The sequence below is a fragment of the Malus domestica genome, chromosome 07 (assembly GCF_042453785.1).
Source record: "Malus domestica chromosome 07, GDT2T_hap1".
Taxonomy (NCBI): Eukaryota; Viridiplantae; Streptophyta; class Magnoliopsida; order Rosales; family Rosaceae; genus Malus; species Malus domestica.
In genome coordinates, this window is record NC_091667.1 from 26,216,528 (window position 1) to 26,242,595 (window position 26,068).

Consider the following 26,068-nt stretch of genomic DNA (forward strand, 5'->3'; position numbering starts at 1 on the left):
ACACCAAATTGACCTGGTAGAAAGTGATCAGCTAACAACATGAAAATGACAGATGCCTCAAACGCATATCCACACGACTCTTTACGCAACATGTGGGCCACTTTGCTCATATGTTTTTTGGATAGGGCACAGGGCTAAAAATTAGGAGCGGACACGGTTCGGTTTTATTTCAAAATCAGACCGAATTGCAAACAGACTTGGTTCGGTTTCAGAACCAAATATTCGGAACAATTTGGGACAGTTTCGGTTGGGCTGTTCAGTTTTGGGATGTAAGACGGTGAGTCGTCAAGCGTAGTTTGAAACCTGGATGTAAGGTGGTGAGGGTTGGATCTTTGGAAAATCTGAAGAACAACGAAAACTTGTAAGGGTGGGGGATTTAGACTAAATTTTACATACTATTTCAATAATTTGATATCGAACTCGTCACTTCAGGTGGAGAGAAAGACAAACTACAGTTATGGTGATAGTAAGACTATAAGACCTCCCACATTAATGACCATTAATGTATCAACGTGGCATGGTACTAAAAGTTTAGAGTAGTTTAGAGTAAAACATCATCTGAATATAAAAAATAAAAGTAAAAATGATAAATAAGCCTACTAAAAAGGGCCTTGGTAAAATTCCATTTGATCATTTCTGTTTAGGCAGTTCTTAAATCGGTATTGGCACACACAAGGACACAAAAAAGCCCAAGCAGAGTTTGCATCAGATCTTTAATTTACTTCATATTAACATATATACACGCAGGGAGACCCATACTTCAGGTTCTAAACTAAACGTAAAATCGATCTAATTAACGACCGAACAACGTGTGTTTGCGGATCAGCGCCTCAGTATCACGCGACCGCCTTTCTTGTGCACTGCTGTCTCGGTTCCTGGTTAGCTATCTCGATTCCCTTCTATTGGTTATTTCTTCACGCCTGCAACTATCTTCTAACAAGACCACAAAACATATGACCTTGTGCGGTGAAGAGGAATGGTCTGAGTCGAGTGTCCCAAAAAGGCATGGCTTCTCCATCAGATAGGAACGTCTGTTGTGATTAATGTTCCATTTATATAAGCACGAGTTTGCAGAGAACGAACCACATCTGCAGAATGAGGGAAATCCCACAGCAGAGACTTTCTGGCGTTCGTTGCAAAATCACACTTTTTACTTTTTCCTGCTGTAGTAAGCTCCCCCACCGGAATAACTACTGTGATATCTATGACGTGCTCCACCACCTCTACCGCTAGCTCCTTCCCAAGTGCTGCCACGGCCGGCAAGTCTATGACCACCACTCTGCATATGGTTCAGAGTTTGGTTCCCCAATCCATTAAGCTCCTCCTCTTCTCTGTCATTGTATTCCAAAACCAACCTCTTGATGTCTTGTTTCTCTTCAAGCTCTTCTGCTTCTTTCTGTTTCGTACTCTGGATAAGTGAGCAATCCCGAGGGATGTACATCTGCTTTGTTTGTTGCTTGTTACCACGCTTGACAAGAACTTTCACCTGGACCTCCTTGCTTCCTCCAGACTCTTCATCCAACGCCTCATCTCCACTTTCCCCTCCAACCCCTCGTCCATGATGGTCCTTGGTGGACCCCTCAAACACATTCATCGGTATCATCATGTTTAATGTTGGTCGGCCTCTCAGCTCTAGCCTACGTTGCTCCATGCTTTCCTGCATTCAGAAAATTTTTAACGGGTTAAAAACTGCACGCAAATATAACACCATCATAACATCACGTACAAAATCATTTCCAGACCACGGACAATAGGAAAGCAAGATTTTAGTGACCGTGATTGCATTCAGAATGTGTTCACAACCATATGCGATACAATAAAATATGAATCTATTGTGGTCATGCATCAGCAAGAGCATATACTACAGTGATATAATCTTACCTGCATAACAGCCTTGAGATCCAGCTCAAACTTTTCTGCTTCTTGAGGGTCCACCTCTGCAACCTTCTGTCTGACATGGACTTCATCGTCCTCATCGGATGCCGGTCCACCACCATCACCATCATCCTCATCACTGTCAGATCCACCATCATGATTCTCTTCACCCAATCCTTCTTCATTATGTCTATCTCGATCAATGGTGCCACTTCCCGAATCACTGTCACTATCTCCAAGGTTTCCATGAACTACACCATTTTCCCCAGTTCCATTTACAATACTCTTTCCATTCGCTGACATTTCGTCGGAGGTGTTCCTCCTTGAAGGCTTTTCAGTGTCAGAGTGCTTCTCAATGGAGACGGTACGATCACGCTCCTCAAGTTCTACAAGAGCTGCATTAACTTCTTCAATGGAAGAGTACCGAGCCATGTTGGGGCGTAGATCGGCAAATAAGTCCTGGACATGGTTTACTACATAAGCTTTCCCATGTAGAATGATAGAGAGTAATATTTATCTCATATGAATTATAGGTAAGATAGATTCTTGGAATAGCATATTTCACATAAAGGTACAGAACAGTACGTAAGAGACGAAAATTAGATAAAGGTCAGATTACTAAAGAGAATCTTATATGATTCTAGCTTTTCATTAGCAAGAAACACAGAAAAAGCTGTGGGGGTGGGGTACAGAATATGAGCAGCATGACTGACCTGTAAGTCAAATTCCACATCAAGCGGTAGTACACCTTTACTTAGTATATATCTCTGAAAGTTCATCAAGAATCGATCAAGTTTCCTCTTGGAAGAGCCTCGGTCAAAGTAGTGCCCGCAGGTTTCAAGAAGAGTAATAACCATCCTCATGCGGAAACAATCTTCTGGTGGATCCAGTACATCTTGCTGGTAACACAGAAAAAGAAAGTATGGCCAAAGTAAGAAGATCATCGTGTTCATGTATTTAGATAACTTAAATAACTTCTGATTCATAATAATACTAATAAATGATAAAACCATCAATATCTTTATGCCTTCTTATAAAAATAAGAGAGAAACAAATACGTATTTATAAAAAAATATAAACCCTAGAATCATGAATAAACTCTGGTGACAATTAATTGTGGAATATACATTCTTAGAGATTTCAATTTTAGTCCGCAAAGTTTTCCTTTAAAATAAAAATATTAAGATTGGAGAAATGTCCAATAGTACTATAATATTCTAAAATATGCATTTAACCTAATTTAGTATATAGTTACCAAGATAAGTTTGCCTAGCACTGACTATGGCAATGTTCCTCAAGTACTATATCGTGGTGTACGGAAATGCACGAAAAATTACATACCTCTGGTGTGCCATGGCCAAAGGCAAGAACCAAGTACAGAGTTTCAAAAATAACAGAAGAATCTACATGCTCATAGTTGTATAGCTCTCCTAAAAATCGCATATGAGCAATCCGTCTTTGTTGCATCCCATACTCATTTAATTCTAGGCCAAGCCGTATCTCCTCTAGAACCTGAAAGTGAAGATATAACTTTGAGAAATCTCTGGTGACAAAATCAGAAATGTCTGAACTTGCACACACACATGCACACTTCATATCTCAGAGATGTCAATGTATATTTAATTTTTTTTCTACTGGTTCCCAAAACAATATATGTATATATTTTTTAAGTTGAAAACCAATTATGAACTATAAGTCTATAACATGGATGGTATGTGCGCAAACTATTTAGACTGCTAAAAAGTCGCATGTCCCCTCCCTCATCTTTCCTATCCTTTCCCTAGGATGATTATGGTACTAGCATCAAGACTACTGTTTGACTAAAGTATGAGGCAGGCAAATCATGAGAAAGTATATTGAGCCTCAAGGTTTCTGAGTCAGTTGCAGCATATAATTTAATACTAGATTGAATTTGTCACAGCGAGCACCAATCAATAAATACAGAAAAAGAACAAATGAGTAAGTTAGAATGTCCTTGACTTTAAATGAATGAACAATTAGTCAATGTTTTTCTTCATTCTAATTAATAGCAAGAGAAGATAGACTTCCTCTTTCCCTAAACCTACCCCACACTTTGTGCATCTGGGAAGTTAGACAAATCTAAAAGAGATACTACCACACAGCAAAGGGGGCCAGTCATATTATGAAAGGATCATATTTAGCATGGAAACTAAAATGCTACAAAAAGATTTTTGGAATGAAAGAGAGCACCTCGTCAACAACAGATACAGCAAATTCATCATGATAGCGGCTCAAACCAGCGGTGAGAGAAGCAATCAAGTGGATCTGACCATACTTCCCTTTGTGAACCTTCAGAAAGCATTTTAAAAGATACGGCTCACATTCACCCCATGGTAATTTACGCAGTTGCCTGAGCACATGCTCTATGGTAGACTTATCAAGATCTGAGAATAGCAACTTTCTTATATACTGCAAAAGAAATAAATGAATGAAAGGTTAATTCAAATGCTGGATATATCAAAATAAATTATGAGGAGTTGAACCAATAAAACGATTTACACCTGATGCAATGGAGGACGGACTTTAGTGACCCGTGCAGATCTCTCAGGTGGTTTGCATAGGTAGTAAGCATTTTCAACAAGGGTGCTGTGCCGAGGGTCTAAATTTTTTACGTTCTTCAATCGCATTAATATTTCCAACATGTTAGCCATCCGCACAGTAGTTTCAGGAGACCGATACAGAAAACGCCCACAAGTCTCAAGAAGATTGCAAGCAACATCAATGTTATGATGACTGAAATCATCCAAACAAGCCTGGCAGCAAAAGAACAACTGCTAAGTAAACAGCTCACAAACTAAATGCCACAATGATATAAACTTAAATCTCACTGATACCATAGACTGCTTCAACCCATCTTCTAAATTATGATTTACCACACAGAAGTTGCAGTTAAATAAAGAAGTAAATAAAATGAGAGCAAAAAAGGTTGACTGCAAAGACGTGCATTTCATATATTCTCCTGCAATCAAAAGGTACAAAAAAATTTGATACAAATTTACAAAATAGTAAATACACATTGAATCTGTAGCCAAAGCATCTAAAAATATTTTCAGCAACCCCTACAAAGACCTATTAAAAGAAAGGAAAAGGTAAGAAGAACCTTTCTCCAAGCATAAGTGCAGCTCAGAGTGAGACATATTACGGCCGATAATAAACACAATGTACTGAAGATATTATCAATTGGGCAAATGCTAGATAAACCATATTTTGAAAACTACAAATAAACTCTCTAATAGAGGCAAGGCCCACTAATACAAGTAGATCCCAACTCTATTAGAGAGGTGGTTCACATGTGGTTTACAAAATGTGGTCTCCCTAGCATTTTCCTTATCAATAATGCACAACTTTACCAGAACCTATACATCAATTCTGTTATGTGCATATTACCTTCAAACAACTAAAGACAAGACCAGCTGGTGCAATCTTAAACTTGCAGAGTTCTCCAATAAATCTAATGTTCCTAATCTTCGTTTCAATGTTCATTTGGTCCTGCACAAAATTAAAATTTAATATGAAAATCATGAACTCAAATGAAAGCGACACAAGTGAACTTTGTTGTAGAAGAACCAGCCACTCCTATTCAACAAAATACATCACATGTAAAACCCGACCTTTTTATTAATTAAGAAGTTGAACTCTTCTTCCACCATCGCTAGGAGCATGGATGAGACGTCCTTCATACAAGTCGAGAGTGTGGCAACCAAACGCGAGTAGTAAGCTAGTAGCTCCAATGATGTTCTAGGGACATTAAATAATGCCCTCACAAGCTTTTTCCGATTTGCTTTTGAATTTAAATAACAAAACTCCACCTAAAAATATATAATAACATCTTCAATGTGAATCATATGGTTAGATAGCCAAATGTGTGTGTGTGTAAGAGAGAGAGAGAGAGAGAGAGAGAGAGAGAGAGAGAGAGAGAGAGAGAGAGAGAGAGGAGTGGGAGTGGGAGTGGGAAATAACAGTAGTAAAGCTCAGACAGAGGTACAATTACAGTCAACTGATCAATAAGATCACGGCTCACGCAACCAGGAAGCCTCTGCAGTAAAGCATCCAAATTTGTCCCTTCAATACTTTTGAGCTTCTCTTTGTCGTTCTCTCCTTTTCTGTCAACTTTCTCTTTGTCTGGATCTTTGATCTTGTCTTTATCTTTTTCTTCCTTGTCCTTTCCTTTCTCTGTGCTTTTGGCCTCTTGTAAAGCACCAACATCTGCAGAAGCCTCTCCAGTATCTTCTGTAATTTGTTGAGTTTGGTCTGATTCAAGTGCGGGTTCCTTAACAATGAAGATAAAAAATGTTCATCTGAGTATATAAATACAAGTATAAACTTTTGCCAGAGAAAACACAAATCTTATTCTTTCAAAGAAGGCAAAGTACCCATCATATATACTGTCCACAGATTAAGCCACACAATGCTACGATACTCAAGTGAAAACAGGAGATAAATGAGGAGAACGATCACAGTAAAATAGATCTAGCTCTGAAGGACCAAGATTAGTGAATATGGAACAAATTTGATTACAAATAGCAAAAGTTGGTGATAAATGATGAGATTTTATTCCTTACAGTTGGTTGTTCCTGGGTCTTTGCAGATTGATCACTGCTTTTAGACTCTGCTTCTCCTAATAATACTGCCGGAACAAATGCTCTAGAAATAACATAAACATACATTTCAGGTCAACCTCTGTGGTATAAGAAACAGCATCTAACTAAGAGACTTATAATGACCGACACAAATGAAATACATAAAAGACATTCTTTTGCCCATTTGACAAGTAACTGAAAAAAATCATTCGACTTAAACAAACCTAAGATCTGGTAAGCATTCATAGAAAGCCCTTGTATCTTCATCATCCCATATGGCTTCGAGTGCCGAAGAATCCTTTCCAGCAACAGGAGATGAAGCATCCTCCCCACTAGTAACCCTTGTTGTGTGACCATCCTCTGGCATTACTGGGGGCTGCATATCAAGTGCTTCTGCTAAGCTGTGGTAAAATAGTTTCTAACGTAAGTTATCTGGAAACTAATAGAGAAGAATAATCAATCAAGAATTTTAGTAATTAGTGGCTAGTGTGACTTCAAATTAAAGAAAGCTGGAGCATCTGGAAGTACAGTACAGATGTTGAAATCAGATGCTTTCATTTGCAGCTATGGGTATAGTCATGCTGCTGTTAAATTTCCTAGATATTCTCTCTAGTAATAGTTTGCTCCTACTACTTTTTCTGTTTTTTTTTTCTTTTGTTAGGCGTAGGGGATTATCAAGTACAAATATTATGCACCTAGCTAATGCATACTTTAGAGTGGTTTAACAAAGTTAGTTACTTTCCAGTAAGTGAAAGTGAAGTTACATCATCTCCCTCATACTTGCAATCTCCAGCTAGAATCTTTTCTGCCCATGCTAACATTTCATGTCTTAGACCATTATCTACAATTCCGGAGGGACAGTAAAATTCCCATGTCAGAACCACAAGACTAGTATGCCAAACTAGTTAATTAATAATTCGGTTACATCTGGTTTATTTCATCCTATGTTATTGTATTATTTACGTTGGAGAACTATGCAGGTTTTTGCAAAATGACAATCCTATGAAAATTGGGATAACAACAATCATTACATGTTCAATAGAGTAGTTTGAGCAATTAAGCTATGCAAGGTTTAAAAGAAGGATCCTGGATCCAATGTAACATAGACGACTAGAAAGTGGAAGAAGACTTAAATCACAACATTGCCAGACCCAACAGACCTGGTCATGGGCATGATAACAGATATGAGATATCACAAATAATTGCAGTGAAATAGTAAAGCAACTTACGATGAGACATTGCGGTACAAATGTTCATAAGATTTCCGCAGCTTCTCATATGATGAGACACTTTCATCACTGAGCTCTCCTTTAGCATTAAGGATTTTAGCATTTTCATGCTCCATTTGGCGAAGTGACTTAAAGTATCAAGAAAATTCATTATTTATAAGTTGCAACCAGTATTCCACTATGAGAGAGAGAGAGAGAGAGAGAGAGAGAGAGAGAGAGCTATCTTAGGTCAGGAAGGAAACTCTTACAGTATGCTCGGATTGCAGCAGTTCTGCAGCAGCAGCATAATATGTTTGAAATGCCTTCCTGAAGAATTTCTTTTGATCTGTCGTGATATTAAGGCCCTTAAAAAACTGTTCCAAAAATTCAGGATAAATATAAGTGACTCGTAATTACAGTCAGTCACGCCTTCTGCCTGTATGATACTATAAAACAACTTCAATGGAATGCCAAATAAGGCAAGTAGAACAATATTGAAATATATGGAATGTACTAAATAATGAACAAAGCCAAAGAGAATTCGTACCTCTTCATGAATTTCTGGCCCAGCGAGTGGAAGGCCAAGAAACATTCTTCCCTGACGAGCAAAACTAGCAAGAAGAGTCAAATTTGTCTGAGTAGTATCCCGATCCTTTAAGTGTTCTCCACTGGCAAGATCCTTTATGATATTCACGAAAATACCACCATCTTCTATAACTCCAACAAAGAAAAGTTCCAAAACGAGTTTCAAAGTGCTTCGCTTCTTCATGGCCCTCAGGTTCTTGTCTGCTTCTAAGTCATCCCCAGACTTCCCTGGAAAGAAGACTTTCAAAAGACCTTGAAGCAGAGTTGGGGAGAAGTCTTTGTACCTTTGATGGAGCAGAGAGCAGATCTTCGAATAATAGAGGAGTGTCAGAAGTATTGCATTCAAAAATGTATTTTATGCTCTACAAAATGAACAGGTAAAGCTTGCAGGTGTGCATGCCCGCTCAGACATACTGCCCATTTAAAAGTAACTTCATTTTTTCTCTATGAGAATTCAATTACTGCCAAACCTATCATCCTTACATACTAGCTGAAAAGTGTTACCAACTTACTTCCCCAGTAAAGACCTGCGTGATACACTCTACTAGTTTTCTTTTTTGGGCGAAAAAAATCCAAATAGTTAACAGCAATATTCAGAATTTTTTTCCAAAATTAAAACAGGAAAAACATTAAATACCCAAAGACATCTAACTGGATGCATGTGAACAACGGAATGAGAAGCAAGAACCTTGAAACCAATACAAATAACGGCATGGTGAGGCAACTTATCATCTATCCAAAGACCCAAAAACTAGACAAAACAACATCAGATAGCTCAGTGTCCATTTCAGCAGAAATAGTACCAAGCATTTCGATATTATACACCTTGTCAATCAGCAAGTGCTGTCGTCTATTCTTAAATAAGATAAGAAAATAGAGATCAGCATTTTGGAACCTGCGAGTACAACACTACATGACTGGAAGTTCGTGTAATTCTAGAAATGTTAGGATCTGAAGATAATCATATTGTTTCTTAAATTTTTAAGCAAACTCACTGTGCAAAAGCATTAGCCAAATATTTTCTAATTCATTCACCGGAGGAAATCCAGACTAATATGTTGAAAGTAAAATCATGGATAGATGACCCAAAGAACTTGATTAAGTAAAACTTCAAAAGAAATATAAAAAGAGTAAAAGGAAAATATATATATATATATATATATATAAATGCTTCTGAAATATCAATTAAAATCATAAAAGCAACCTGGACTGCTGCTTGTATGTCTGACGATCTAAGCTTGGCATCACAAATAGCAGTAACAGCTTCACTGACAAATTTGCTCAGGTTGACAACTCTCAAGTCATCCATCAACCCTTCCCGCTGCTCTTCATTTATCTGCTTCAGTTTTTTAATAACCGCTGTGTTGCGCTTAATGCTAGAATCCAGTGTCCTAAGGAATCCTGTGTCTGGAAGTCAAAATAAATTTTGTTATTCTCCAGTATCATGTAGCAATCATACATGTCAACTTTGCTATCAATATTGTGTTTTTGGTTAGCCAGGTGATTATATTGAAAAAGCGTAAAACAAACATGTCAACAAGAAAATCTGCAAAAAGAAAGACATGAAACCCTGAAGTATAAAATATCTTCGCAATGAACTTATCTAATTATAAAAATTTCTATAGTAAATTTATTAGGAATGAGGATATCCGGGGTAAAATAGGAGTAGTCGAAATTGAAGGAAAGATGAGAGAAAATCGGTTACGGTGGTTTGGACATGTGCAAAGAAGGCCTACTGACGCTCCGATTAGAAGATGCGACTATGGGACAGAGGTTCAAGGCCGAAGGGGTAGAGGAAGACCTAGGAAAACTTTGGAAGAGACTCTAAGAAAAGACTTAGAGTACTTGGATCTAACGAAGGACATGACTCAGGATCGAGCACAATGGCGTTCTAAGATTCATATAGCCGATCCCACTCAGTGACTTGGATTTTTCAAGTCTCCAACCGAGAAGTTTTCCTCACTCGGGAAATTAAGGGAACACTACCCCAACCTACATGCTCCACTCAGAAAGCTTCAACATACAAGCTTCAACAAAAGAAAATTCAAAGAACTTAGCGAAGAAGGCTTCGGTGTATTTAACACAATACGTTGAAATGAAGGAAAGCTTATTTATTGATATCCCCGATAAGCTACAAATATGTACATATACATGAGTCAAAATAAACACACAAGAGGGAGCCTTCACAAAGGTTGCTTAGGAGAAGTCTCAGCAGTCGGTAGAGCCCCAGAAAGAGAAGGCACCGGAGGGGGATCATTTGGAGCCTCAGTACTGGACAGAACCCTAGAAGGAGGAGGCATCAGAGGTTGATCATTCGGAGCTTCATTACGCGGTACAGCCCCAGAAGACGAAGGCAATAAATGCCTTTGGAACAAACCCACAAATCTCTTATGATCAAGTAAAACCTGACCATCAGTTTCCTTCATCTGGTCAAGCTTCCTCTTCATGTTTGTAGCATAGTCATGTGCGAGCCGGTGCAACTGTTTATTCTCATGCTTGAGCCCTCTAATCTCCTGTTTGAGACTCATCACTTCAGCCGCCAATGATTCAACTTGGCGGGTTCGAGCAAATAGGCGTTGGGCCATATTAGACACAGAACCTGCACACTGAACACTGAGAGCCAGCGAATCCTTAACAGCTAACTCATCAGACCGTTTGGAAAGTAGTCTGTTATCTTTGGGGGTGAGAAGGTTCCTGGCCACCACCGCAGCGGTCATATCATTCTTCATCACGGAATCCCCAACGGTAAGAGGACCAGTAGGGGAGACGAAGGATGGGCGCCATATGTTGTCTGGAGAAGGCGGGGCTGCCTCTTCAACAAGGTTCAAGTCAAAACGACGGTCGGAGGGGCCAGACATTTTCAAAGGTGTTGAAGAGAGAAGAGGTCGGACAAATCAAGATCTTAGAAGTGCAAGAATGAAGCTTCTACTGGTGGAGATTCAAGTGTGCTTTGGAACTTAATGCCAGCCCCTATAAAAATCTGCACTCGACGGAGCTTCAGAAATCGAAGAGGCGCCTGCTCAGAAATCGAAGAGGCGTTTGCTTTCTCAAAAGCTGGGCTGCTTAGAGATCACGAGGGTTGATCTCAGAAATCGAAGAGGCGTTTGCTTTCTCAAAAGTTGAGCTGCTCTAAGACCACGAAGGTCGATCTCAGAAATCGAAGAGGCGCTCGCTTTCTCAAAAGCTGGGCTCCCCAGAGACCACGAGGGCCGATCTCAGAAATCGAAGAGGCACCTACTTTTCCAGCCTTGTCAGCACCTGTCACACGCACACTCAGCTTTGCGGAAATTATGGGCATTCTGTCGAAGACTTCTGGGGAAGTAGAAAACTCATGAATCTTACTGTTCAATCACCCACTTCCCACACGCAACAATAGCTCATGGGTACCACAGATAACTTTGCCAAAGTTCTCTGCCAAAGTTGAGCACGTGAAGCTTGCAGCTCCCACTACATCGCTCTGACCAAGAAGGGTAAAAGAATAGCAAAGAAACAGCACTAACAAAGTTTAGACCCATAAATTTTGAAGGTCTAGCTACCATATTATTACCCACAAGGGTAAAGGAACAGTATCACTGCTGGATAATTGGAAAGTCCCTGTGTGTCAACCTCTGTGCTTCGTGGCAAGGTAGACTAGCAAACATGCCCAACCTTTACTCACATTCGAGAAAACACTCCCAATAAGATTGCTTGCTCCAAAATCGAAGAGGCACCGTCCTCCGAATCTCGAGAGCCAGACTCCCAACATGACTACTTTCTTAAAAATCGAAGAGAGGGTAAAGGAACAGTACCATTGCTGGATAATTGGAAAGTCCCTGTGTGTCAACCTCTGTGCTTCGTGGCAAGGTAGACTAGCAAACATGCCCAACCTTTACTCACATTCGAGAAAACACTCCCAACAAGATTGCTTGCTCCAAAATCGAAGAGGCACCGCCCTCCGAATCTCGAGAGCCAGACTCCCAACATGATTACTTTCTCAAAAATCGAAGAGACACTGCTCCCCGAATCTTCGAGAGCCAGAGCCCCAGCATGATTGCTTTCTCAAAAATCGATAAGGCATCGTTCTCCAAATCAATCGAAGAGGCGCTCGCTTTCTCAAAAGCTGGGCTCCCCAGAGACCACGAGGGCCGATCTCAGAAATCGAAGAGGCACCTACTTTTCCAGCCTTGTCAGCACCTGTCACACGCACACTCAGCTTTGCGGAAATTATGGGCATTCTGTCGAAGACTTCTGGGGAAGTAGAAAACTCATGAATCTTACTGTTCAATCACCCACTTCCCACACGCAACAATAGCTCATGGGTACCACAGATAACTTTGCCAAAGTTCTCTGCCAAAGTTGAGCACGTGAAGCTTGCAGCTCCCACTACATCGCTCTGACCAAGAAGGGTAAAAGAATAGCAAAGAAACAGCACTAACAAAGTTTAGACCCATAAATTTTGAAGGTCTAGCTACCATATTATTACCCACAAGGGTAAAGGAACAGTATCACTGCTGGATAATTGGAAAGTCCCTGTGTGTCAACCTCTGTGCTTCGTGGCAAGGTAGACTAGCAAACATGCCCAACCTTTACTCACATTCGAGAAAACACTCCCAATAAGATTGCTTGCTCCAAAATCGAAGAGGCACCGTCCTCCGAATCTCGAGAGCCAGACTCCCAACATGACTACTTTCTCAAAAGCGAAGAGAGGGTAAAGGAACAGTACCATTGCTAGATAATTGGAAAGTTCCTGTGTGTCAACCTTTGTGCTTCGGGGCAAGGTAGACTAGCAAACATGCCCAACCTTTACTCACATTCGAGACAACACTCCCAACAGGATTGCTTGCTCCAAAATCGAAGAGGCACCGCCCTCCGAATCTCGAGAGCCAGACTCCCAACATGATTACTTCCGCAAAAATCGAAGAGACACTGCTCTCCGAATCTCGAGAGCCAGACCCCCAGCATGATTGCTTTCTCAAAAATCGAAGAGGCATCGCTCTCCGAATCTCGAGAGCCAGATACCACAGACCACTTTTTCAAAGTGCTCTGACAGAGTTAAAACATGTGAAACTGGCAGCTCCCACTACCGTGCTATGACCAAGCAGGGTAAATGAATAGCATTACTACTTGTTGTTAGGGAGACTCCTATATATGTCGACCTCCATCCTCAACGGACAGGCAGACCTGCAAAAATGCTCAACCCTTCATCATATCTGAGAGGGCACTCCCAACGAAGCCTTTCGAAATATTCAGCTTTCTTTCCCCCCGATAATACCTCTGCAAACAAGCTATACTAGAGCAAGAATATCTCATATCATCAGGGTTAAAAGCAAGAGTATCCCATATCATGCTTTTTCCCTGTCTTTTCCTTTGGCCTTGTTTTTACCTGCAAGACAAGGAGAAAGAGAGCAATCAGTTAGCACTTGGAATCAAGCTTCCAGCCAGGAACTGACTGCCTGGAACCCCTTACCTGATTACTTACCTGGCATTGCTCTCGAGTACTCATCTTCAACATCTTATGTTTCCAGGGAAGATTCCGCATCTGCTTGAGGAACAGATAGGGCAAGTGCGAAGGATACAAGGAAGCATGTGGAGACAAGCGTAACAGCACACGTGCCGATACATCCATTACTCTATCAAAAGCAAAAGTATCCCATATCAGCAGGGTGGAACGTACTCTAGATTTGATGGACTTGTTTTGACCCTCAAATTCTTCAGTCGGCCTTATACTCTGGAGGAAACCAGAAAACCCTCCAGCTCAGTTCAAGAATAAGCCTGTGGAAAGTTACTTCTTCAAAAGCAAAAGTATCTCATATCATCTCTTCTCATTTTTCTTCTCTTTATCCTTCATGCTGCTGCAAGATGGGGAGAAGGTGAACAATCGGTCGGAGCTCTGATTGCTTACCTTGTCTGTCACCTCTTTCAGCAGACCCCCTAGCTCGGCGACTTGGGGGACTCCTACTACATGGTTTGTATCGCGCTTGACCAAGCTTGAAACTACAAGTAAGCTTCAAGTGAAATTGATACATTACCTTGTGCATCTCCACCAGTTAAAGATACCACCCCTGGATGGAGGAAGAGTACTTCCAGAGAAGATGCCACATCTACCTATGAGACAGATAAGGCAAGTCAAGACGACACCACACTCCGATACTTAGAAGTTTCGTGATTACGAGATCATTCTCCCACAATATTTCCTAATGTCATTTGTACTAAATCATTCACTTGTACTCACTAAAGGAGAGCTTGAACCTATGTACTTGTGTAAACCCTTCACAATTAATGAGAACTCTTCTATTCCGTGGACGTAGCCAATCTGGGTGAACCACGTACATCTTGTGTTTGCTTTCCTATCTCTATCCATTTATATACTTATCCACATTAATGACCGGAGCAATCTAGCGAAGATCACAAAAAGCGACCGTTTTCGCTACCTAGGATCTATCTTGCAAGAGAACGGAGAATGAGATGGAGATCTCAACCATAGAATACGAGCTGGATGGATGAAGTGTAAGAGTGCATCCGGCGTGTTGTGTGACCGTCGTAGGCCACTGAAGCTCAAGGGAAAATTTTATAGGACGGCAATAAGGCCAGCGATGTTGTATGGCACAGAATGTTGGGCGGTGAAGCATCAACACATACACAAAATGGGTGTAGCGGAGATGAGGATGCTTTGTGGGATGTGTGGGCACACGAGAAAGGATAAGATTGGGAATGAGGATATCCGAGGTAAAGTAGGAGTAGCCGAAATTGTAGGAAAGATGAGAGAAAATCGGCTCCGGTGATTTGGACATGTGCAAAGAAGGCCGACTGACGCTCCGGTTCGAAGATGTGACTACGGGACAGAGGTTCAGGGCCGAAGGGGTAGAGGAAGACCTAGGAAAACTTTGGAAGAGACTAAGAAAAGACTTAGAGTACTTGGATCTAACGGAGGACATGACACAAAACCGAGCGCAATGGCGTTCTAGGATTCATATAGCCGACCCCACTAAGTGGGAAAAGGCTTTGTTGTTGTTGTTGTTGTTGTATAACAGTCAAAAGCAAACCTACCCAAAACAGGCAGGGGCAAAAAAAAAAAAAAAAAAAAAAAACACACCTTTAAAGGGCGAAATGATCCTCAATCCCCTTCAGTTTAATGTTCATTAGCCTTTTTAACAAAAAACACTAATAACCTTAAATGAAGCAAGAAGCTTCCCCAAAATGCCAAAATGTAACATGGAAGCGTCAACAAAGTGTCAGGAATTATAAGGTAGATGAAAGTGTATCAGCATTATAATATTACACCAACACACTAGTTTTGAGAAATTACAAGTAAATTATAGATTATTAGACATCTAATGTGGTATGACTTCATACTGAACTAAGCAGCACTCATGTGGAGGACCTCAAGTATTTGAAAAAAAAAGAATAGGATTAAATCTTTTTAGTATAATAGTAGCAGCATAGAACAACCTTACAAAAAGTGCCAGCCATCATCCCTTTGTTTGCAATTTATTTCATTAGGAATGGCAACTTTGCAAGATTACATGAGTCTTCTTCCCTCATACATTTTCACTCATTATAAGAACTTAATAATTATTTCATCATTCACTTGTAGTCTTACCAGGCCGCTCGGGGTTCAGATTGCTTTGACGAAGAGCCATCTTTCCCTCAATAGACTTCCTGATTTCCTCAAGCCGAGCAGCAGCTTCCTGCAAAAAAGAATCAATAACTACCTTACCAAAATCACTTCTGAAAGACATCCAATTTACAACACAAGTAACACAACTATTAATTTAATTTTCAAATTTTCCTCTACAATATTATTGTAAAAATTGTCCATCCTTAGCTCAATGAGGAATAAATATAACAAATTAAATATAGTGGTTTCAAAGCTTATATCCAAAGCTTGTGACTAATTAGTTCCCAAAAAGTTCCATCTCACTACATGTTCCAAGACTCAGGAATAAAGAAAGAATATTAAAAAGGGGCAATGAAACTAACGATCTCTAAAAGTGACAGATGCAGCGACTTACCTCATCATCTTGCTTCCCATGAGGTTCATTGCCAGCACGGCATTCCTCCTCATGGTGATCCATCTCCGTACTCGTCTCGACTCACAGAAACCTATATAACAAGAGTTACAAGGCATTTCAGGCTTAAATTAACACCCAATCCACACAAACAAAAGACGATGTAAAACTGAAAAACACAAACCTCGAAAAAACTAACATAATCAAACAAAGCCACATCACAGAATTGATATATTAAACTTCCAAGCATACTAACCCCATGCGTGCAAAACTTTCATATCAACAACGTAACTTCTTTTCTAATTATGCGACTTGCAATTACACAATTTAGACTGGTGAATGCACCCACAACCTCCCTTTCCCTTAAAACCCGAAAACGAAACGAAACGAAACGAAACTAATGGGGTGTTTACCCTGACGGTCCTCTTAGAAACTTAGTAACAAGATACCACTATTGACCAAAAAAAAAAAAAAAAAAGTCCAATTGGCATGCAAAAGAAGAAGAAACTACAAACACCCCAAAAAATCATCAAATAATAACTTACTATTTGATTTAGGGCAAAGCATTATCATCTAATATAAGCTCCAATTAAATTCAAATAAACTTTTAGCTTTGATTCCAAAAATTCTAACCCAAATGATCACGAACCCTATCAAAGTAACACGAATTTGATTCACAGGCGAAGATTACTTAAGTCTACGACGTCGTTTACGGCGACTGCATTCCCTACCGAGATCTCACTTGCGAAAAAACCACCATATGCATACACACGTATATCTCTGTGTGTGCGTGGGCGAGGGAGAGAGAGAGAGGAATAGGGTTACCTGATCGAGATTACGCCCGACGTGATGAAGATTGCAGAGAAAGAAAGGAATTACAGTGAGTTCAGAGGGGAGGGGAGAGAGAGAGAGAGAGGGCCGAGCCCAATGGTTAGAGAGCAATGGAGCTGTGAGTTGCGACGAAACGAGACGATGATCCAATTGGAAATAACCGACTGGTAAAGGTGGGTTTCTAGGGTCGGACTCGGAGCACGGATTTTGCCCGTTTTAGACCCGCTTGAGAAAAATGGGTTGTGGACCTTGCGGTTAGACAGGCAGCCCACTTAAATAACCCATCCAAGGTGCTATTCTTTGCGCCATTGGTATCTCTTCCTTTTCAGTCCAATAACCTATTAGGGTGCGTTTGTTGCACCGGATTGTCTCGGACTGGACTAACTTCAGGGACTAAGCTGGACTGACTTAGACTAGACTAAGCTGGACTAGCTTAGTGAAGCGTTTGGTGTAGCGTCGGACTAAAAAACAGGATAATTAATAACTATAATATTATATTATATAATACACATCTAATAATATTTTATTATTAATTCAATAATATTTTATTACTAAATCAAGCTTTTTCTTTTTTATTTCCAAAGTACACAGCCAGACACTCCACTGCTCTCTCTGGAGAGTTCTTCCATTTTCTTCCTCTTTAGTTTCGTTCCCCATCACTTCTTTTCTCCTTCTTCTTTCCTGCAAGACAACATCCTTCAAATCATTTTTCTTGCAAATCGTCCCCCGTGCTACTCTCCCCTCCCTCTCTGTCTCTCCATTTCTCTTTGTCCCAAAGCTACTCTCTCCCCTTCTCTATCCATTCTTTCTGAATTTTTCTGGGGCAAAGGAAAAAAATTTGGAAATTTTCTGGGAATATTCGGGAATAAGGAAGAATTTTGCTATTGGGATTGTTGTTGTTATCGTTTTGCATATATGTTTTTGAATTTTGGTGTTGAGATTTAGGCAGTAGGTAGGGCTGTGTTTTAGATCTAGACATGGGTTGACAAACGGAGTCGCCCAGAAGCATTCTTGCAGATTTGTAGTTCACAAGACTTGCTGCATGCGATCGTCCTATGCAAGTTCTGGAGACGGGATTAGCAATCCCATGGTTTTTGGGGGGCTTAGCAAAGACCGACTAGGCCCTGTTTTAGTCGGGACGAGTGAGAGCTAGTCTCATTAACTCTAAGCCCTATGGGAAACAAACACGGGATTGGACTAACCCTTAGTCCAGTCCAGTCCAGTGAACTTTAGTGAGGGAAAACAAACACCCCCTTAGGGTAAAAGCAAGAGTTAAGGGCCCGTTTGTTATTCATTTGGTTTTTTATTTTTTGTCTTTCGTTTTTATTGAATAACAGAGCAATTATGATCCTAGACATGTTGAAAAAATGTATAAGGAAAATGAATACATGATAATGAAAGAAGTTGAGATTCCATCATAAAATGAATTAACAATATGAACAGTTCAATTTACTTATAAGCTCGTGCAAGGTTCATCCTCCCATCAATGTGGGTTTCATTCTTAACAGGCCCCTCATACTTAGCGTATTTTCATACCTAGCACATGGACAACATAAATGGAATGACATGAAGAACGTGTGGCTAATGGGCTTCACACGTAGGACAACCTGACTATGATATCATAAAGAAAGTTGAGGTTTCACTTTCTTTTTTTTAACAAACGATATTATTACATTAAGGAAAATGGGGATGGGGGATGGGCTTAACCTCATAATGAGCTAGCAATAATGTGGTTCAACTTCACATTTGGCGAGAATCGAACCTAAGATCTTTTCACTTACAAGTGAAGAAGAATACTACTAGACCATAGGACTAAATAGTCATATAAGGTTTCACCATTAAACCGATTGTAAATATAGGGTGTAAATCAACTTACTTATAAGACCACACAAGGTCCATCCTCCTATTAATATGGGATTCATTCTCAATACGCCCCCCTCATGTATGGCGAATTTTCATGCCAAACACGTAAATAACACAATTCGGTAACATGGAGCACAGATGGTCATTGAGCTTCACATGTGGGACAACCTTACTGTTAAGCTGAAGTAGGTTGAGATCCACCATAAAATCAATTGGCAACATGAAGAGTAACCCAATTTACTTATAAACTCATATAAAATTCCTCCTCCATCAGTTTGTGATTCATTCTCAACAACTTAAAACTAAAAACAAAAAACTATTTCAAGTTATTTTAACTTTTAAGATTTTGTTTGCATTCATTCTTCTTTATTTTCTTCTCTTTCTTTCAACAACTCTTCTTTGTCCCACCTCCCTTCTCCAATCTACTTTTCCCACATCTCAAACAAAAGGTAAAAACAAAAAAAAAAGAAAAAGAAATGATTACTGAACATGCCTAAAATTATTATTTAACTGTTAAAAAGTTTAATCTCATAATTATTAATCTCATTGTCATATATACTGTCTATTAGCAAACCAGTTTTCTCAATCAAAAGATATTGAAAAGACGATTTGACTATCATTCACAATTTAATAAAGGGGTGTGCTATCCACACATCATTTTTTTATTTCTCACACACCCTTGTTAATTTCTGTCCGCTGATCTTCTTCAATTCATCCGATCCGACGGCTGAAAACCAAAAAGATGTGGGAGAAGTAAAAAGGGGTGTGTGGATATCACACCCCTTAATAAAAATATCATAAAAGATCAATCACGAGCATTAAGGTAATTTTACAAAAAATTATTGTACTGCTTTTTTTCCGTCCCTCAAGCACATGTCATTAAAATATCTCACCCGCCTATATCTCTATCGACAAACCCCCTACCGAAAAAGAAAAAAAAAGCAAAAAAAACTGCTCTCACACACAAAGTGTGTGGTTTTAGGCTAGTATTATTTTAACACATGATACCATCCTACTCTGGAGGTGAGATTTGCTATACTTATATACACAATTAAACCAATTAGTTAAGACAATGTGGTCACTCATTAATGAAAAGAGAGGATTACAAACCAAATTTGGGATCTAGATACTGGATAGCCTCTAAACAAAGTTGGTTTCATCACTAAAACTAGTGAACATAGAAATAAATAAATCCAACCAATTTCTAACTGGGATCGATTCTTCTAATTAACCAACTCCAGGCGTTGACTAGAGGGCAGCCCACCGTTTTTAGGAATTACGTCCTCCAACAGAAAAATAACCCTAAATTACCAATCTACTTCCATTTCTACCGTCCATTTAAGCCAGTTGACCGTTACTATGACCTAACCATACCCTATATAAATAACCACCCAATTTTAAGTCACATTAACATCCTTTCGAAAATTAACAACAATTTCTCCAACTAGCTTCCAATGGAGGCCTTGATGATCAAGAACATGTCGACCAAGTTCCTGGCATTGCTGCTAGCAATTCTCGTCGTATGTTCGCCAACGTTGACGCAGGCACGACATAAACATTTGCATGTCACCAAGCATGACAAGGTTTTCGTTGTCAAATCGCCGCCTAAATACGAAGCGAGAATTACTGCTAATTTTAAAGTTGGGGAGCCACCCTACAGGGCCAAGGAAAATGGTGATGAGGTCTTAGTACCTGCAATCCAAGTCGTAGGCATGTACCGGATTAGAGAATGATCCAACCCTAAATTATTTTAGTATGAGAGCTGTAATAAATTTATGATGAGTTTAAGAATATACTACAATTATCATAATAAAGTTGACAGAATTGTTTTATTGTTTCAAGACATTGATATGTTTATGACTTAGCGCTCGTATCTTCTTTTGTGTGTATAATATGTCACGACTCACATGTGTAATTTTGTACGGTAAAAGTATAAAATTATGATGTAAGATTTAATCACAAGTTTAAATAATCAAGTAAACTTAAGCCTCCGAACCAAATTATTAAAAAAAATTCACTTATCTGCATTGTTTAGTAATGGAGATATTTTTTAGTATGGCTGGAACACAAGATATAATGCTACATGTTATTACACAAATGGAGGAACACTTGAAAAAAAAAAAATTCTCCAATTGTATAAATATATGGCGTACTCCCCTCTTCTAATGTTTCATACACACTAAAAATTCACTCTTATACTCCTAGAAATGGTCGACTTTGCCCAACTTTTGTTGCATTGTTTCTAGTGGTGAGACAATATGCGCATGACAATTAATAGAAATGAACAAATAAAGCACTTTAATACCTTAAGCAAACTTCCAAACCGCCCATATTTTAGATAAGGCAAGTTTTCGTCGAGAAACCCTTCATAGTTAAATGTTGACCTTAAAAGTTTCAATGGAAGTTAAAACTTTTTGATATTTAGGTCTGGTTTGTCATTGAGGTGATTAAAAAAAAATTGGGATGAAAAAAAGCTGAAGTAAAATTTGTATTTGGTAACTCTGTTTATTTTCAAAGTCACTGTCATTTTAAGTTGAAAAGTGGCAAAATGCTGCTTCTCAAAACCAGGTTTTTCTTTCTTTCAAGAGGCGGTGAACAGTATAATTTAATGAAACTTTCACATTCTCAAAAATACCCTCCTCCGTTTCTCCTTCTTGCTGGGTTGAAAATCGAATCTGCATAGTTGATATTCTTATTTCGCCGGATATGTAGAGGAGGGAGGGGCGATGAGATCCAAGAGGTGGGTTTGTTTTGGTATTTGGGGACTGGGAAATCTGAGAGAGGGGGGAAATGGGCAGAAGGGAAAGGACTGATTTTGTCCTGATTCTTGCCTTCTGTGGTGTGGTGTGGGCATCTGGGTTTTCCTCGCTTGCACATCATCCATCAGCGATAACTGGCTTCAAGTTACATGGTTCGAGATGATTTTGTGCCATAATGGGTTTGAAACTGGAGTTGTTGAAGAATGGGTTGTTGTTGGCGAACACCATATCTAAAACCCATTCGGTGCTACATCTGACATTAAAACGACACTCCGGCACTTGGAATTGAAGTTGCGTGGTGGTGGATCCACTGCTATGGTTGCTATGTGGTCAGAGAGAGAGATGAGAAACATACGGAGAAAAGAGATGGGCAAGAATGAAAAAGGAAATTTGGGAATGGGGAAGATGAGTATCAAACTCAGTGCAAGGAGGGGAAGAATAGAATTGGGGGAGGGAAAGGAAGACACGGGGATAAGGGAAATGGGGTGTGGACCCCACGGCCACACAAAATCCTCACATAAAAATAGTAATATTAAATAAAATATCATAATAATAATATAATATTATACTCTTTTTGATTATTTCATACAGTTACAACTGTTTTACATAAAATTTTACCAAAAACTATCATATTGTTTTTTTTTTTTCCAAAAGCACTTTTACAAAAAAGTTTACTAAACACTCTGCTGCTTATTCTCACAGTATAGCAGAAGCAACTTTTTTTTTTCAAAGCACATCAATATCAAACCAGCCCTTAGTTTTGGGAAGGTAGAAAAGTGAGTAGTACATTAGTTTATACGCGGGAGAGATTTGTTTTCTAAATGGATTTTTAGCCAAAATAGTATATGAAGTTGACATAACTCTTTATTTTGGTTCTTGATAATGAAAATCGATAAAAATGGTTCATGAGATTGGCATAAACTTCTCATATTTCATTATATGAAAAATTTGTCAATATCATCATTAAGTTGAGGGGTTGGTTTGACAAAAATACCTTAAAAAGGTGATCACGTGGTCGTTCACATGATAATTTAACAAGAATATTTGTTTGGGCTCAAATTTACACCATCGGCCCGTCCAATCAAGGCCGCATGGTTCTAAATCGTCTTGATTTTCTTGTACAAAATTGCGTGGACCCGATTTTACACTATCGGCTTGTTGCGTTGAAACCATTAGATGACTCCAAGACTAAACAGATTTTTCTTGATATTACTATTAATTTTAATCATGGTAATTATCTTGAGAGAGATCTTTTGAGTCTGAGGAGATCAGGATAGATTAAATGGGATTAATACGGTGTGAGAATTGTGAAAGCCTATGAAGTCATGCCTTTTTGCTTGGATAAAGGATTGAATTAATCACATTTGATTTAAAAAGCATGCAGCATGTGATGACTTGATTGATTCACAGTCAAACTAAGTTGGTTTGTGATTTTCCATTTGAATTGATGGAGTTAGGCATGCATGCAACATCTGAGGAAGTGACAAGCCCACGTTGTGGATGCAAATTTCTTCCTCCTCGATCTTGGACGATTTTGCACCTACAAAACAATTAACACCTTAGGTTAAGGCCAAGAGCCTCACGCGCCCACGATGAATGGGGGGGGCTTTGGCCGAAGAACCTCCGATGCCAAAGTTAGAATTTAGAGAGAAAGAGTGTTTAGAGAATTTTGGGATTTTTGCCAAAGTGTTGGAATTAGCTTTTTGGTGAGAATGGGAGTATATTTATAGGGATAGGAGGTGGCTAGGGTTTTTAGGTTTAATTAGCCAATTTATTTGGCTATTAAACATAAAATGAATGTTTTGGTGGTTTTTTGTATAATTGGCTAATAAAAAGGAAGAAATGGTGGGAAAAGGTAGAAAAAAAGGTAATGGATTAGGTTTTTCAATGGGATAGCCGGCCCTCTTGTGTTTTTAGGTTTGAGTGGATATTTCAAATTGACAATTAAGGGATTGATTAGGTAATTAATCCCTTAATTAGTCAATTATTATGATTTTATGAAATATGAAAGGAATAAGTATATTATTTAGCTAATTGATTAGCTAAATAATGAAATGGGAAATATATGAATAAATTAGGTTTTAAGTTGATACCTATTTTGGGCACTTTTGACTTGGTTGAAAAAATGATTCTCTACTGCTCGCGTGTAGGAAACCCGGTATGCCTCGAGGGTATTTTTGTCCTCTTTTGTCCAAAAGTCCACGTGTCGCCTAGTGAATATTTTTGGCTCCACAAATGCCCCCACACCTGTTGGGCTGCTCGCAAAAAAGGGCAGCAGGTGTAGAGATCTTCTTGCTTTAGGAAACTTAAGACTGCTTCCTATTTTGATGTTGATTCTCTCTTTAATAGGAAATTAGATCCTTCTAGGAAAGGGAAATAAATTTCTCTCAAAGCCTATTTAAGTCCACCTTAAGTGGGTTATTAAATCAACTTTGGAGAGCGATTTATTCTACCCTACAAGAGAGAGATAGCTTAGAGGATATTTGTTCCCCCTCCTCTAGCAATCTTCTACATCTTGCCCGTGCAAAGGACCGTCTTTCGTTGCTTTCTTCGTCTTCTTCGTGCCGCACCGATATAAGAAAAATTTAATTTTTCTTGCCTTATTCTTGGATAGTGCTATTGCGGGGCAGCCGTCGGGGTGGTGCGGCACATCGGCTGGCAGGGGCCAGGAGTTGGCTCGGCATGGGCCGAGGAGATGTTGTGGCAGGGACCACTGCTTGGGCAGCTTGGCTTGGCTTGAGCCAAAAGGCAGCTTGTGCAACTAGGGTCGCGGATTGTGGCGCTGGGGCGTAGTGCTAGGCGAGCCGCATGGCTCATGTCCTTTGGGCTCTTGGACCTGACTCGGGCCAGGCTGGTGATTGAGAGAAATAAGGAGATTGCGGGTCTCATGGGCTGCTGGAATGTTGGGCATGCAGGCCTCCTGCCTGTTGGAATGCTGGGTTGAGCTCCCCTGCTGAGTACCATGAATGTCGTTGGCTGCTTAGTCCTCTTTGCCGAAAGAAATGTGGGCTGCTCCAGAAAGAGGAGGTAAAGAAGATCAAGGCGGATGCATTGGCTCGTCTGATCGCTGTTGTGGAGCTTACTATGAATGAAGATGGAAAGAAGAGATCTTCCCCGCCTGCTCATGAGATGCCAGTTAAGAAAAAACTGAAGACTTCTTCTGCTGCTCATGAGGGTCCGCTTGCTACCGAGAGGTATGTGATTGACATGATTTTCCAATGGGAAGAAATGTAAGGCTGCTAGATCTGAGCATGTGGCGTCTTCCATGTTGAGAATGGCTAGTACAATTGTGGATAAGATTACTCAGCGTAAAGGTTTTATCATGCCCCCAGTGCCGAAGTCTGTACCAGGACGTTCTTTGGGAGCCAAGTCCGGTTCACATTTAGAGACTTTCTATTATGAAGAGTGGTAAGGTGGACTCTGCTGCTAAAATGGCGCCAAAGCCTGCTCCCTTTGCTGCTGAGATTGATTTGCCTCAGATTCAAGATCTTAAGCTTGCAATTTCTGAGCTTCGTTTCGCTACTTATGCTAAGAAGAGAGTGGATAAGCTGCAGCGCGTCCGTGTTAGTCTGCTTAAGAAGAATAAGCAACTGAAGGGTGAGAAGGATGTGCTTGAGGTTTTAAGAGCCTTCTCTATTTCTCCGGAAGACTTGCTTGCTTTTACTTTTAAGGCTTCCATTGGTGAAGTAGTTGGAGAAGTTAGTGCCCAGACTGGGGCAGCCAGGGGTGAAGCGTCGGATGATGCCGCTGCTAAGAGCGTTACGGCTGTTGAAGGTGTGGCGACCAAGTAGTCGTAGGATGTCCAAGCTGCTGTAGTGTAGTATTTTAGGTAGCCTTTAGGATTTTCTTTGTTTTTCCTTGTAGCTTTTGTTTTGCTTGAACTCATTCGGCCTTTGCTAGTTGTTTATAAACATGTTTTCCTTCGTTTTTCTTCATCTTCACTTCTTTTGTTCATGCCCTAACCTTTAGACTTGATAGACCAGTGGCAGGCATGCTACTTTTTTATAAGCAGACAAACTCGCGTAGCTTATGCAACCGTAGGTGTTGGTGTAGAACTTTGCAAAGTTGTTAGCCATAGGGTTGGCAGCCGGATGCCTTACTTACAGAAGCAGACAAGTCCGCGTAACCACTAGGCTGTTAACCTTGACTTTCTTCAATTCCGTAGGTTGCGTAGCAAGTATCACAACACTTTAGGACTTGGTGTAGGTTGTTCCGCGCTTGGCAGAGGTGAAGCTTATCGACTACGTAGCATGTCGGCAGTGGATAAAACTTCGTATATGCGCGCTAGCTTGTTTAACCTTTCACAAGAATGTGCGGTTGTATAAGTCTAGTGCGGCTTCACTGCTCGAAGGGCAAGC

General features: G+C 39.8%; 1 protein-coding gene across 2 annotated transcripts; it reads right to left on the reverse strand.

The window, feature by feature from the left end:
- Positions 1–611: 611 nt before the first annotated feature.
- Positions 612–17,240, reverse strand: LOC103439539 (regulator of nonsense transcripts UPF2-like). 2 transcript variants are annotated; one of them, XM_029105843.2, is made up of 18 exons: positions 17,083–17,240; positions 16,261–16,351; positions 15,849–15,936; positions 9,474–9,676; positions 8,232–8,576; positions 7,954–8,058; positions 7,706–7,833; positions 6,701–6,877; positions 6,459–6,540; positions 5,888–6,166; positions 5,508–5,705; positions 5,284–5,385; positions 4,398–4,649; positions 4,087–4,305; positions 3,217–3,387; positions 2,589–2,774; positions 1,882–2,334; positions 612–1,657 (listed from the first exon to the last, which is right to left on the reverse strand). In XM_029105843.2, exons 2-18 carry the CDS (start codon positions 16,321–16,323, stop codon positions 1,151–1,153), a joined length of 3,558 nt encoding a protein of 1,185 aa, XP_028961676.1. In that variant the 5' UTR covers positions 16,324–16,351; positions 17,083–17,240; the 3' UTR covers positions 612–1,150. The 2 variants fall into 2 exon arrangements, with proteins under 2 accessions (XP_028961676.1, XP_028961675.1); XM_029105842.2 differs by having other exon boundaries at positions 5,882–6,166.
- Positions 17,241–26,068: the final 8,828 nt, after the last annotated feature.

Coding starts and splice junctions, on each gene's coding strand:
- LOC103439539 (XM_029105842.2), bottom strand. CDS start 16,323: ATGGATCACCATGAGGAGGAATGCCGTGCTGGCAATGAACCTCATGGG. Junction 8,059..8,231: donor GGCCAGAAATTCATGAAGAG/GTACGAATTCTC, acceptor TTTTTGGAACAG/TTTTTTAAGGGCCTTAATAT. Junction 2,775..3,216: donor TTGGCCATGGCACACCAGAG/GTATGTAATTTT, acceptor CTGTGTTACCAG/CAAGATGTACTGGATCCACC.